The following is a 14,181-nucleotide window of genomic DNA, read 5'->3' as shown; positions in this document are numbered from 1 at the left end:
AATAATAGATTAAGTGTAGAAGTTCTTTGTCACTATACAGATACAGAGAGATCTAGTTTGAACCAGAGTGACTAATCCAACTTCTTATTTTCTCTTCTCCATTTCTCTAAATCAGTGTTTCCCAACCAGGGGTACGTGTACCACTAGGGGTACTTGAGCACACTGCAGGGGGTACTTGGAAAGATGCAATTTTAACAAATGTATGGATGGAGCGTAGTTACATTGGAAAAGAGAAAGCGATATAGAATGTGACTTAGGGGGTACTCATGGCGCAACGAAAAGGCTTAGGGGGTACACAAGACAAAAAAGGTTGGGAAACACTGATCTAAACTACAAGTGCTGCTGGTGATCTTCCCTAGTGTCCTCCATGTCATAACTTTCCATTTTGACCCTCACGTCCTTCTCCCCCTCTTTCCGCAGCCGAGGGTGGAGACTACTGGCGTATGCTGAATCCTGGAGAGTACCGTGTGACGGCCCGTGCCGAGGGCTACACGTCCCAGACCAAGCTCTGCGTGGTGGGCTATGACCCCGGCGCCACCCTCTGCAACTTCGACCTCAGCAAGTCCAACTGGGACCGCATCAAGCAGATCATGGCCCTGCGCGGCAACAAGCCCATCATCGTCGTCAACCACGGCAACCGCAGGTACAACAACGGCTACGGCGGCGGCAGCAGCAGCACCACCACAAGACGACGTGTCAGACCAGGCGCGGCGTCAGAGAACGGCGAAGGCGTCTCAGAGGGAAGCCTCAAAAGCAACCGTTTACGCCGCTTGCAACGGCTTCGCGCCCTGCGTCAGCAGAGGCTGCGCAACCGCATGTCCACCACTACCCTACCGCCCACCACCACGACAACAACCACACCACCCACTACCACCACCTGGGACTACTCCTGGCTGGAGGAGAACACTCAGGCCAACGAGTACAGTGTGGGCCTGGACTACAACTACAATTACACCTACAGCGAGCCAGTGATCGGTGACTATTAAACACGGACACAAAAACTTTTTTTCATGGAATCAACTTGTCCACACAGAGGATGTTTGGACTGCCGAAGCGTCCTAAGGCGCTACTACGTACTACCACCCCGGTTTTTATCAGAGCGGGGGATTCCAACACCATCTTAACCATCTTCTACAGTAGGTTAGCTTTTAGGTGCACCTCTTCCAAGTGAAAGCATTGTCGTTTCAAACTACTCTTCATGTTCATCTCTCGGCAGCATAGGCCTGGTCTCAAGTTCTGATTCAGTTTCGGCTTAAGTCTTTTTTTCACTCCATTGCAGAGACCGAGACTTGTAAGATGGAAAGCAGCACTCCGCTGAAGATCTCACATCTACACTACATTACAACTTACATCACACAAGGCACATACACACCTTCTTGATAGACCTTAGTACCAAGATGGGAAGTTAGACAGCTTCCTGGATCCTTCCTGTTCCCTTAATGAACAGTTTAGTCGACATTTGTAGAGAAACCGTTTGGAAAAAAGGGTTTACAGCAGCTTTTGGAGACAGAAACACAGAATGTTGGACTAGCGAAAAAGCTGATTCACAAAAGAAGAATCACGACGAGTGATGGTTATGGTGAAGGTTATGGTTAAGTTGGATATAGGAAATACAAAAGGGAAGGAGCAAAAGCAACACAGATGTCAAGAGATCTTAGATGTAGTTACAAAAAAGGTGTTTTTATTATTATTTACATTATACACTCATCATCAGTCATGTGAGGCGACTGCTCCAGCTCCTACTGAGGGGAGGTTGCACTGAACTGTGTCAGAGGACCCCTTCACGTGTAACTGAGGTCAAGGACTTTAACTTTCCATCTAATAAAGGCTTTGTTTACATTACATAATGCTGCCCACCTTCAGTTATTCACAAATTGAAAAAAATTCAAACCCACAAACAGGTTCATAAATGTTTGTTGTCGTTTACCAGGTGGTGGAGTAACAGAACTGTAACATACATTTCATGTCATGATAGTGCTCAACATGGTGAAGTGCCCCACATGGTTTTTCAAATGTCAAAATATTTGACCATGGAACAGGAACAATCTGAGGGCAAATGCGCACGCACGCACGAACGCACGCACGCACGCACGCACGCACGCACGCACGCACGCACGCACGCACGCACGCACGCACGCACGCACACACACACACACACACACACACACACACACACACACACACACACACACACACACTGCAACTGCTGGCAGCCAGCCTACTGGTGGTGAAAAGTCTGAACCAGCACAGATGGAAGTCCAGACGCAATCTTTCCAGGAGCACCTAACCTAGATCCACAGTTAGGTCAATTCATATTTTGCAGCGAGACAATCCCTATTGTCATACGCGAAAATTGATATGGTGGTAAGAAATAATTCATATCTTGGTATTACAACGTTTATATTCGTCCTACGACCCTTTTTTTTGTTTAGTTTTGATGGAAAAAAACAACACTGGTACGTCAGTGGCTGACATTCATCTCGGAGTCTTCGTCATCGTCAGAGAAAGCGGAGAAGCTGACTGGCTCACACTCCAGGGTGCGCAGGTTGACCAGGCAGGCCGTCTGGGTGCTGCTGAACTCCGGCACGGCCACCAGGAGGACCTCCTGACCCTCGGGACCTGCAGTACAGGGGGAAATTGATTGATTGATTGATTAACATTTATAGCCATTTCAGCAGCTATGGCTATATCATGGTCAATACAGATAGAAAAAAGATCATATCATCCATATAAATAAAGAGATTAAATATGTTTTTTTAAACATCAATACATTCTAAAAAGTTCAAAAGCTTTTAAAGGAGGGACCTTGTTAAAATATCAAAAACAGTATCTTTCTTAAAAAAAACTGCAGCCTTTTCATTTTTAGTACAGAGCAAGTTAAAATATGCTTAATAGATAGGGGCTACCTACAGGGGAAATAACAAGTAAACAACAAAAGATGATTAACCCATTGATGCCTAAAGTACCTGCAAAAAATGCCTGCTGAATGCTTAAGCCCTTATTGGGAAAGTAACCCTCAGCCCACAAAAACCCAAAGCCTCAGCCTCTGATGTACATAAAAACATTAAATAAGTTGCATTACATTAGAAAGTGTTCATTAAACTGTAACATACCCACATTTGTATTAAAACAGCTAAAATCTGAAGAGCCTGAATGCAGCATATATGTCGCTGCAGGGACCAAAGGTCAAACAACATATACTACGAGTCATCAGGCTAAAATGGGTTAAAACAAGGCTGAAATATTCGCAAAAAAACATATTCATAAGAATAGAGTTTAAAATAAAGAGACAACAAAAATCGTAAATGGTGGTCTAAAATAGACTTAACCATACATACTGAGTTTTCAACATTATACTTAGTAACACTGACAACAGAGGACACCACTGTTTAGTAAAGCATACCAGTGGAGATGGTAACTGGGGGATTAGCTAATGCATGTCTGTCAGACCAAGAACCTGAAAGTGATCAAATAGTGAACTGACCGGTGATGCGCTTTGACTGATATGTGGGGGCGTTTCCAGTGAAGTAGATATGAGGACAGTCCTCCAGGATGAAGGGGTCGTTCTGATAAAACGGATAGCAGCCTAGGGACAGAAGAGAAAAGGGGGACATGAAAGAGGAGGAAAAAATATGCATGAGCACTAATCAACAGACTGGTTTCGGTATACAGTCAAAATTGTGTTTGAAAAATTCTTCACCAATGCCACGAAATAACTACCGCCAAGGAGGTTGTGTTGGTCGCGTGTTCGGAGGTTGTCTGTCTGTCTGTCTGTCTGTCTGTCTGTCTGTCTGTCTGTCTGTCTGTCTGTCTGTCTGTCTGTCTGTCTGTCTGTCTGTCTGTCTGTCTGTCTGTCTGTCTGCTACAGAAATAGAAACTTTCTATAGAAAGCTATTCCATCCTTTAAGATAGCAAGCTGAAACACTATCGGATTACAAGATCCTAGCACAGGTCTGAGTAGAGTAAAGTATAGTAACTTTATTGATTCCCGGGGGGAAATTAAGGTGTCAAGTAGCTTACATAAATACACATAATGCCCACATGGATATTTCAAGAGACATGTAATAGTCTGGGAGCAAGATAATAAAGACTACAGAAAAATGAAAAATAGTAGATAAATGTGTCCGTGTGTCCTCACCGAGTGTGTCAGGAGCGGTGGGAGCCAGGTGTCTGAGGCGGAGCGTGGTCTCCAGAACTTCCAGGTGATCATCCATGCTGCTGTACTTCACTATGTCACCCACGTTCTGACCGGACGTGCCCAGGAAGCTGAGAAATGGAAAGAGGGTTATTTCAAATACACTACTGGACCCTAGTACTTTACTGAGTTATAATTATCAGCCATCACAAATCATTCCCCAAAAAATATTGAACGCAGTAACATGCACAGAATAGTCTGGTTTCAAACGGAATATACAGTATGTCCGCATTTAAAACAAATTCCGCAATATAATGGTTCTGATTACATGTGTAGAAAAGCATTCTGCAATGGGAAAATTCACGGAACACCATCATATTCAGAATGAATAAAGAGTTTATTAAGAGTGACTCATGTGCAAACAGAATACTGTCTGCCACCATTACAACTAAAATCTGAATATTCCTCAAATGTAACTGTGCATACTGTTTAATTAATTTGTTTTAATTTTGAAACGTTAACTTTCCTGGTCTTAATGGGTTAATGTGCACTGTGTAGAATGTGGCCAGGATGGGAACTGCAACTATGCTGCTCATTTAAACTGTGCTGCCTATTGCCAAATTTGATTTTTTTTGTGCATGAATATTAATAAATAATAAACCAATATTTACTAGTATGACCAAGGAACGAAATGTTTTGCAAAAATGGCTATTTCTGGAAATTCAAAATGGCGGACCATGCAGAAGATCCCCTTTTCATCTATGTAAAATGCAATTTCCCAGTCATAATGAATACTTAGAACTTAGTGGTGTAGGTAAGTATGTGTTGAAAAGGTAACATTTGTGAATGGACAGCGTGAATATTGGAAATTAACTACTAAAACTATTACACAGTGCACCTTTAAGGTAATTCCGCATTAGTTCTGTCATTGGCCCTTCTAGTAGTATCTAAAGTCACATACACACACACACACACCAAGTGGGGGACGAAAAAACGTTTCGAGGGAGCACTCACCGCACGCCGTCGACACAGGCTTGGTAAGGGTTGCTGACCAGCTGCAGGGTGGGGTAGGAGGTGGAGAGGGGGAACATGCAGCGGTGCAGCGGCTGCTGTGGCAGCGTGTAGTTGGTGGGGTCGTACTGGCCCGGCATCACGTCAACAGGTATGGAGGCCTGGAAAGGACAAAAGTACACAATTTAATATTGACACGCTGACTGGCTACCACAGGCTGTTTTTGTCATCGTCATCCTCTACGTCGTTTCGTAAATCACAGAGTTACCAAAGTCCCACACGATGTGTGTTGGAGTGTCGAGTTTCGTAACTTAGTATTACTACAGTTCCGGCGTTCAACACAACGTACACTACTAGCAGGCTTTCGGCATTAAACATGATAATAACCACATCTCATGGTTACTCAGATGGAATGTGACCACGATGGAATTGAAGTTCAATTGCTTTGTTTTTTTAACCATTGAGGAGTAAGGATTTCCCCCCAGTACTTCTAGAATTTTACTTGACCATTCTACACATACCATAGAACTCTGTGTTAAAAGTCCTTACGACATCATGATGGGCACTCAATTTTGCTTACATTTTAATAAGATATAAATGATGGGGTGAATATTGTTAGGTGTTAAATTTTTTTTGCGTCTTTTGAGACTTTATTAGTGACAGTTTGAGAGAGAGAGAAACAGGAAACGTTTGGGAGAGAGACGGGGACGGGTCAACAAAGTACCCAGGCCGGAATTGAACACGGTTCAGCCGCGTAGCAAACAAGTGCCCTGCCGTTAAGCCACAGTAGGGCCAGGTGTTAATATTGTTAGTACAAATCAAACTATGTCAAGTGGGGAAGCTCGGTTTGTGACAGCTCACTCACTTACCACGAGCTGAACCAGCAGCTCGTCCAGCAGTCGAATGGCCTCCACACTGCCTGCCTGGGTTTTCTTGGTCAGATACTTGGCCTAGAGTAGAACAGGGCAAGCCAAGAGTATTAAGATAGAGAGACATGCAGGAAACAGTGACTTGACGAGAGGATCATTTTGTCGCAAGATCTGATGGAACGAAAAAAAACTCTGTTTGTGTTTATGTTCTATATTCAACATTAAATTATTTGTTGCCATTGTACAATTGTCGGCTAAATTTAACTAAAAAATGAACATGGCCACTAGCGAATAAGGTGAAAGTGAAGCATGAAAACAACCCTCTAATAGAAAAACCCGTAGAAACACCCATTCAGTTACAAAAAACCCCACAAACTTCAGTTGTGTCACACAAAAACACCTCCCCAGGCACCACTTCTCCTTCAGCCTCACCGGTAACACTTTAGAATAGTATTTACATATTACTTCTTAATCATCTACAAACATTTGTCAATGTGTTGTTCATTATTAATTCATTATTTACTAAGTATTAGTAATACTTAATAAGTGATTTATAATCACCAGTTATCAGTGGTGGAACAATTACCCACAGGGCCCCTGGGCGAAACACTGATAGGGACCCTCAAACAGTTTGCCATGGTCACAATAGGGCCCCCACAAACTATACAGGAGGGCACTGGGCCCAGGGACAAATGCCCGGCTTGCTCCCGCTATAGCTCCGGCCCTGCCTGTTATTCTAAAGTGTTGCCGCCTCACCTTAGTGTTGGCGTCTTTGTCCTGGGTGGTCTGGCTCAGGAGGTTGCCAGCCAGCAGCACACGCGAGATGGCCGCCGCCCCACTCTGCTCTCCCTCGTCACCCAGGTGACCGGTGACCATGTCCACCAGGAGCTGGAGGCCGAGCATGCTGTCCGCTCCTGTGCTGCCCAGGCCTAGACCTGAGGCCAGCAGCACAAACCTAGCAGGGGAAGGAAAGAGAACACCAGATGTGAACTGATATGAGGGACATGTTCATAAATACACCGACTTAAACACGCACGCACACAGTTTTGTTTTTAAAGGGTAACGTTTAGGTTAAATTTATAACTAAATATATACTGGATGTTGTCAGGAGAGGTGTTTTGAAACATATATGTGAAAATCACAGTCTATAACAAAGCCAAACTGCAATATTTTTATGAAAATGTATCATTTTACAGCTACTTCTGAAGTATTGGGCTCCTCACTGGCAGAGCCTCTATGACGTAGATAGAGGGAGTCCAACTAAAGTTCTGGCTCAGCTCTCGCTTGTGGATGTAGGCTTACCAACCATTTTGGTTCTAGTAGAGAGGCTGGAAAAGTGGACAGTTATATTGTATGTGGGCTATTGAAAATGGTCTATTACTGTGTTTGTGCATTGTGTATTAAAAAAGACAGATCAGCGGGTCTATCGGTTTATCTAGAATATGAAACTGTTCTGGGTATCCGCGCTGTCTGTGGCCATGCGTAATTTGCTATTATAAACAGGGGGGCGATATCTAGGCCTATCTCTCCTTTTCTTTCACATGAGAGATGCATTTCATAGGCAAATCTAAAATAGTCTCAAAGTAGACCATTACATAGGCTACTTAGAAATAGCGACTACTTTAATATTTTTTCCCAAAAACGGCATTTGCCGTGGAGTATAACGACATGCCTGCCGCCTAAATGGACTTGCGCCCTCTGTCCATGGTGCTGAAACCGCGGCACTACTCCTATGTGAAGCGCGTTACAGTTTCACGAGGGGGTTGGTTTACAGGCTACAAAAAGACCAAACTATATTATAGGCTATGGTTGAGGCCCTACCCTTTGCCGACAATGATGATAAATAATATGGTCACTCACTGTGAGTGGCATGGCGTCAAACGTTTCCTACTCGGTGCAAAAGCATAGCACCCGAGAAAAATGCCATGTTGTAAAAAATGGCATATAGCCTATATTCAATTTCAGTTCACTGCTCAGTAGGCCTATTACATGAAACTTCAATAAAGCTCATCCACATGCACGTCACAAAACAATGAACCAGGCGGCGGGACTTTCGATTATATTCCCTCCAAAAATGTCCGCATGTCACAAAAAACAGTTATTTGCATTGTCCGTAATTATACCAAACTAAAAAAGTATTCCCGTAGGCTAGAAGAAATCAAGTCTTCAGATGCTATAATCCTCGTTACAAAACTGAAACAAAAATGCCAGCACAAATATTAGGCTACCTATAGCAACTATTTTTGCATTGCGAGCTGTCCACGTGTGTGGTGCTAGGGGCGAAATGTGCACTGGCAGCACTCGTCGTTGAGTTTGGGAGATGTTGATGCATGTCTCCCGCTGCCCGTCAACGTCTAAAGACAATGTCTCGTGATAGTGGTGGGAAATGCAATGTCATCTCATAATCATCTCATATGCGATGTAGGCTATAATCTCGAAGCGTGCATACGATTTCATCTTGGCCAGTCAGAGATGGCACCAGTTTTTTAAAATGGCTGCACCCTGTGCGCCGGGAAGGCTGTTTTCTTAAAACTAATAAAGAAACCTGCTTCATCATTGGCGGGTATGCAGTAACTGTTTGCGCAAGAGCCTCCAGTATAAGCACCTGTTCGGCGTGATCTAGCACAGTCGCAACAGTTGCAACCTCGCGCATGCAACTCCATTAAAACGTGGACTTCGGTATGAGGTCTATTCTGAGCAATATGAACCAATCGAGTCGGCTTTGCTATTAAGCAAAATACTTCACTTATGTCTACTTTACTAAGAGGTATTTTGTGTAGGCCTAATATTTGGAGACATCACCTTTCCCTTTCTGCAAAGCGCTTTCGGGAAGCACGTCTCTCTCTCTCTCTCTCTCTCTCTCTCTCTCTCTCTCTCTCTCTCTCTCTCTCTCTCTCTCTCTCTCTCTCTCTCTCTCTCTCTCTCTCTCTCTCTCTCTCTCTCTCTCTCTCTCTCTCTCTCTCTCTCTCTCTCTCTCTCTCTCTCTCTCTCTCTCTCTCTCTCTCATACACACGCCAACTCGTCCAACTCTTCGCAAGACGACGGCTTGTCTTGTTGGATAGGCTACCAGGCAAACTTGCAAGCACCTTAAGTTTCGATTGTGCCGCTTGGAGAGGAGGCATTTAAATGTTACAATTTAGGCTATTAAAGTAGGCATCGCCTACACACGTTCCGAATTTTTTTGAACTTTAACACGTTGTGCAAAATTAGTAGCGCACCGGTTACTAAACGAGGCCGGCTACTAAACGGGGCCGGTGTCTATTTTTCCGATTTTTCACAACACCCGATTACAAAACGAGGCCGGCTACAAATCGAGGACATAGGCCTACGGTAGCCTAATAACGGTCTGGCACACCCTCATGGCGCTGCTGCAGCGCATTGACATGGAGGAAACCTACAAAAAAAATATTATTTTAAATAATAAAATGGTTCAGACGGTATCTGGTGGATACTGCCACTGTTTAAGGCCATTTAACTTGTTGAAATTTAGCCTATAGGTCTGGAAAGGTGTTACAATATTATAATCTGGCCTATTATCTGCGGTGCTTAGTATGTCTGTAGAACGCGGCGACTCCCTCTATCTACGTCGGATTCTAAATGTTTGTTTAAAAGAAGCCGCCGTTATTTTTGACAAAGTTTTCTGAAAATGTTGTTTATGCAATAATTCGGTATTTTGACATATATCACATCTAAATTTATGTATTGAGGTTCTTAAAATGAGATTTAGTGGTGTTTAACCTGCAAGTTACACTTTAAGCCAGATAAGTTAGTAGCGAGAGAGAGTTAAAAAAAAAAAAGCATACACTTACAATCAATCAAGAATCAAGAATCAAGAGCTTTTATTGTCATTGACAAATAAATTTGACAACGAAATTGCGTTTTAGAATACACTGTACATGTACCCCAGGGCCGCTGCTCATACGGGCGCTGCCACTAACACACCTCCACCACCTAGGCTCAAGTTTAATACACATTGGGAAAGGATGAGGGTAAAAAAATTGTCCATGTCTTCATATTATAGAGTTAACATCAAGGCATAGATGAAAAAAACCTCATATTTTAGCAAAAAAAGCAGTAGAGACAAACATTCGTATGAACCGGGGGGTGGGGGTGGGGGGGTTGGAGATGGGGAAGGGAGAGGGGTTGCAGATAAGACAGAGGACGCGTTGAAGTTGAGGGAGGGGGGGGGGTGGCACTGGGTAGTCCTATCCCCACTGTGCACCAGATCTTATCCGCCTGAGAGACGGCCTTGGCCTGGTCCACAGCAAGTCCAAAACAACACCAGGTGTCCATTTGTGATGGGTAGGGAGGCAGAGTCTCCTGACACTGCTTGTCCTCCAGGGAGAGATAGATGAGTCCTGACCTAGGTCAGGTCGCTGATTTGCTGGGGCGCCAAAGACAGATTAGATTCATGTTTGGGTTATTGCAGGCATTCCTTTTTACTGCTCTGCAGGGATACGCATGTGACTGGCCACACGTCTCAAATACAGATGAATTTCCAACAATTTTGCCTCCAGCCCGATCGATTCAATTTGGCGGTTGTGTGCGACAAGTCCATCAATGCGGCGATCCATAGCTTCGAGGTGGCGTTGTGCGGCCACAAGCCCTTCCAACAGTCTGTCCATCGTACGGTGACCAGCCACAGAACTCTCCAAAACGCGATTCACAACCACATTCTGTGCTCGAACTTCACTGCCCACCTTATCAATCAAGCCGCGCAGCTTGGGGCCCATAATAGCTGCTGCGATCCTCGTACAGTTGCGGTAGATCAGGCCCAGGAGTAATCCAATTCCCAACAAGCCTGTCACCAGAAAGCCAAAGATGTATAAATCTTCAATGTCCTCCACGTCCATCGGAGCAAGACACATGATGCGCCACTTCCCCCACGGGTCCATCACGTAGCCAGCTGCCGATGTCCCGTCTGGACAGTTGGGCTCCCCCGAACCCACTTTGATCTTCGAAAAGATGGTGTCAATTGCGTTGATAGACCAGTTGACCAAATCCATTGTTAATTTCAAATTCAGGAGAAAAAGACAGCGGGAGCCTCTGCAGAGTAAGTCAGACGAAGACAGAGTGCATAGCAGGGAGAAGGATAGGAGATAGGGAGAGGGAAGAGCTAAGAAAAACACGTCCGCCTCCTCCGAGGTCAGAATACATCAATAACATTGGTAAAACTGCAGAAGGGTTTTAAATGGCCAGCAGTTACCTTGCATTCATTATATTAGGTGAAAATTAAATACAACACATTTTATTTCAGGAAAATATACACATACTGCTTCATCCAAGACAAGTCACTAATCCTGCATTCAGGAATAAAACCCAGGTCCTCTATAAATGAACCGTTGTCAGTCGATCGATAAGCATAATGGTCAGTCCGTTGATGGGCAAATCCCCCTACCTATCTGCCTCTGGGACCTTCCTGGGTGTCTGAGCAGGCAGGTCTGCGGTGCAGTAGTCCTCCACTGTGAACTTGCCATCGTTCTTCTCTGCACCCCTGATGGCCACCACGCTGCCTGGAGACAGGAAAGCAGAAACAGAGTCAGGAGGTGATGTGACTTAACCCACTTTAGCCTGATGACTCATATGTTGTTTGACCATTGGTGCCTGGAGACACATATACGCTGCATTCAGGCTCTTGAGATCTTAGCTTCTTGCCTGTGATGAAAATGTTCACTTCACGTCTAGTTGTAGGCATTTTGACTATAAACTATAACGCTTTAGTGTATGGAAGGAACAGATGCTGACTTGCTATCTTACCTGTGACAAATTTGGCAACGTCAACGTTTCCTTCCAGCTTGATTCGCTGCAGCTCGTCCTCCAGGATGAGCTCGTCTGATTGGCTGATGTATTTCACGCGAGCAGGCTGAGGTAGAAGGTTGTGCTAACAAGAGAGAGAGAGAGGGTGGGTTCAAAAACATCTCACAAACAAAATGAATCATGTGTGCAAGAGATTCAACTTCTAATATGATAAAATACTTCATATAATTTCCGGAAGTCAGGGCTGTGCACGCCGGCCGTGGTATGCCTGTCTAAAAATCTACACCATAATGAAAAACTGCTGTTCAAATAAACTCGCTGTGATCACGGAATGCCAGCAGTTGCTACAAATCTGAATACGGTATGTAAAGCGATGTTTCAAATAAAAAGTGTTTTCCACAACACTCGTTCGGTCCGACGTTGTCAAAAGTTGCTTGTGGGGTTTTCTGACAGCGGACCGTGGAAGCGGCTGCGAGATCCATCGTTCACTTACTAATGACTCGCATAAGCATTGCCTGACTCGGGACCGTGATTAATTAAACTTTTAATCCGACCTGGAGCCCCTTTAAGATAAAAGAGAGGGTATTCTGTACTCCCAGACCATGTGTCTTTGTAAGGCACAAAACTATTTCATATACCTGTAGGAAAGAACCCAATGAACTTGAATGAATTGACAAGTAATTCTCAGTGTCAGGCAAGTGGTCACTTCAGGAAACAATGGAAAGCCTGCACATTAAATACAACAGGTAATGTTGGCTATTGCAAAACAGTCCTACTAGAGAAACTGATTACCGTATATGAGTGGGAAATTAATTCTCACCTCCTCACTGATTTCCTTTAGGATGGAAGGCTGAAGCTCCATGTGTTTAAAGATTGTCCCCACGATCACACAGTGCTCTCCCATTGGCAGGTCACACAACTTCCGGATCTGCACAGACTCTCCTATGAAACAGCAAAAACAAACATTTGGCTCTGGTTCAAAACAGCACACATGACGTAAGCCTGCATCTTTATTGCTCTTTGCATGCACACCGTGACACTGTGACGGCACATCAGGGAGAAAGTTGACAGCGAACATCACTTAAAAAACAAAACAAAAGCAAATTACTTAGAGTTCAACTGTTATGACAATGTGTCTTACCCCACTTTTGCTTCGCTCTTCTGATGAGGATGTCGCGCATCTGCATGAGCCGAGTGGCGTAGATGTGTGCATACTGTCGACTGAAGCTGCGCTCGCCCAGCCGAAAGCGTTCAGAGCAACCTTTGTATGACAGCTGCTCGCGCTGAAATGACTGGTGCTCGGACCCAGGCGGTGGCTGGAGGAGTGTCGAATCTTTCTGCTGAATGGTGTCGGAGAACATAGCTGTGCCTAGAGATACATTGGGTACAATGTGTTCAGTAGACCATAGGTTGTGCAGTGAGTGAGTCAAGACGCCAGCCACACGACTAACTTTACATTGGGTAAATGCATTAGACAAATACTATGCGGTAGGCTCATATGCAGTAGGCACAAACAATGCAGGCACCAATGCAGGCATTTCTCAACTTGTCATGTAGTTTCCTTTATCGACCCAGATATTACTTAGAACTAGAACTATGCTACAGGTGTTTACCTGAACCAAAGTCGCCTACCAAGACCCCATCAATGACCCGATATACTAAATGAATGTACAAACTCAGTGTACATGTGCAAAAACAGTTGTTGTAAAACTGGCGTGAGACTCGAGAACCCATAGAACTGTCAGCATGTTAATTTGATAGATCCATCTTCATCATTAGCTAACTCAGTGAGCTAGCTATAACGTGCAAAAACGTTGCAAAATAATACGCCAGTAGCGTACGTGCGCCGTGGCTGAATCAGTAGGCAATACAGATTCTTACCTCAGTAGCGGCCTGCCTGTAACTAAAGCTGGAATATGCTATTAATATGAAGAAATAGTGGGATTTGAAGACCGCACTGACTATTCTTCATGTGATTTCACAGAATTGACATCTCCCGCGAAATATTTCACCTTTGAACTTTGTCGTAACAGCAGTGTCGGTTGGCAGTCTGCTATCCGCCATATTGTTGAGGTCATTTCTAATGCAAACCAGCACCTCAGACTCAGGGGCTTTTGTGATTTGTTGTAGGCCTATTTGAAGTGAATACCTGCTATTAATCTTTTTTTAGAGCAAAATATGAAATGTACATAATACAAGTTCCTTTCTTGTCGGCTATGTGCTGTTCCATATCCAGGCTAAAATTAGTTGGTGACCTGACATGTCGCTGGATCAGGAGGGGGTCCCTAGTGCAGTGGTTCTTAACCTTTTTTCATCACGCACCCCCTTACCTGTGACCAAGACAAGCCACCCACCCCCAACCCAGACTTCTACACTTCTTTATGCCTTAAAAAATGATTTAAGTGATTC

The 14,181-nt window shown here is 44.2% G+C and overlaps 2 protein-coding genes across 2 annotated transcripts in view; one reads left to right on the top strand and one right to left on the bottom strand.

Annotated features, from left to right (window-relative positions):
• Positions 1 to 1,847, top strand: part of aebp1b (AE binding protein 1b) — a 44,850-nt gene extending 43,003 nt beyond the window's left edge. Inside the window, exon 20 of the mRNA XM_063195332.1 lies at positions 421 to 1,847. Coding sequence (XP_063051402.1) covers positions 421 to 986 — 566 coding nt within the window. The 3' untranslated portion in view covers positions 987 to 1,847. The remainder of the gene's footprint in view (positions 1 to 420) is intronic.
• On the bottom strand, positions 1,660 to 13,775 carry pold2 (polymerase (DNA directed), delta 2, regulatory subunit). Its single transcript, XM_063195333.1, has 11 exons — positions 13,654 to 13,775; positions 12,914 to 13,141; positions 12,593 to 12,714; positions 11,773 to 11,896; positions 11,414 to 11,528; positions 6,772 to 6,970; positions 6,016 to 6,096; positions 5,150 to 5,307; positions 4,139 to 4,266; positions 3,485 to 3,586; positions 1,660 to 2,619 (listed from the first exon to the last, which is right to left on the bottom strand). The coding sequence occupies exons 2-11, from the start codon at positions 13,131 to 13,133 to the stop codon at positions 2,462 to 2,464; spliced, it is 1,407 nt and encodes a 468-aa protein (XP_063051403.1). The 5' UTR covers positions 13,134 to 13,141; positions 13,654 to 13,775; the 3' UTR covers positions 1,660 to 2,461.
• Positions 13,776 to 14,181: the final 406 nt, after the last annotated feature.

Source organism: Engraulis encrasicolus, chromosome 3 (assembly GCF_034702125.1).
Source record: "Engraulis encrasicolus isolate BLACKSEA-1 chromosome 3, IST_EnEncr_1.0, whole genome shotgun sequence".
NCBI classification, from domain to species: domain Eukaryota; kingdom Metazoa; phylum Chordata; class Actinopteri; order Clupeiformes; family Engraulidae; genus Engraulis; species Engraulis encrasicolus.
The sequence above is the reverse complement of the archived record's forward strand: the minus strand, read 5'-3'. Positions and strand labels throughout refer to the sequence as shown.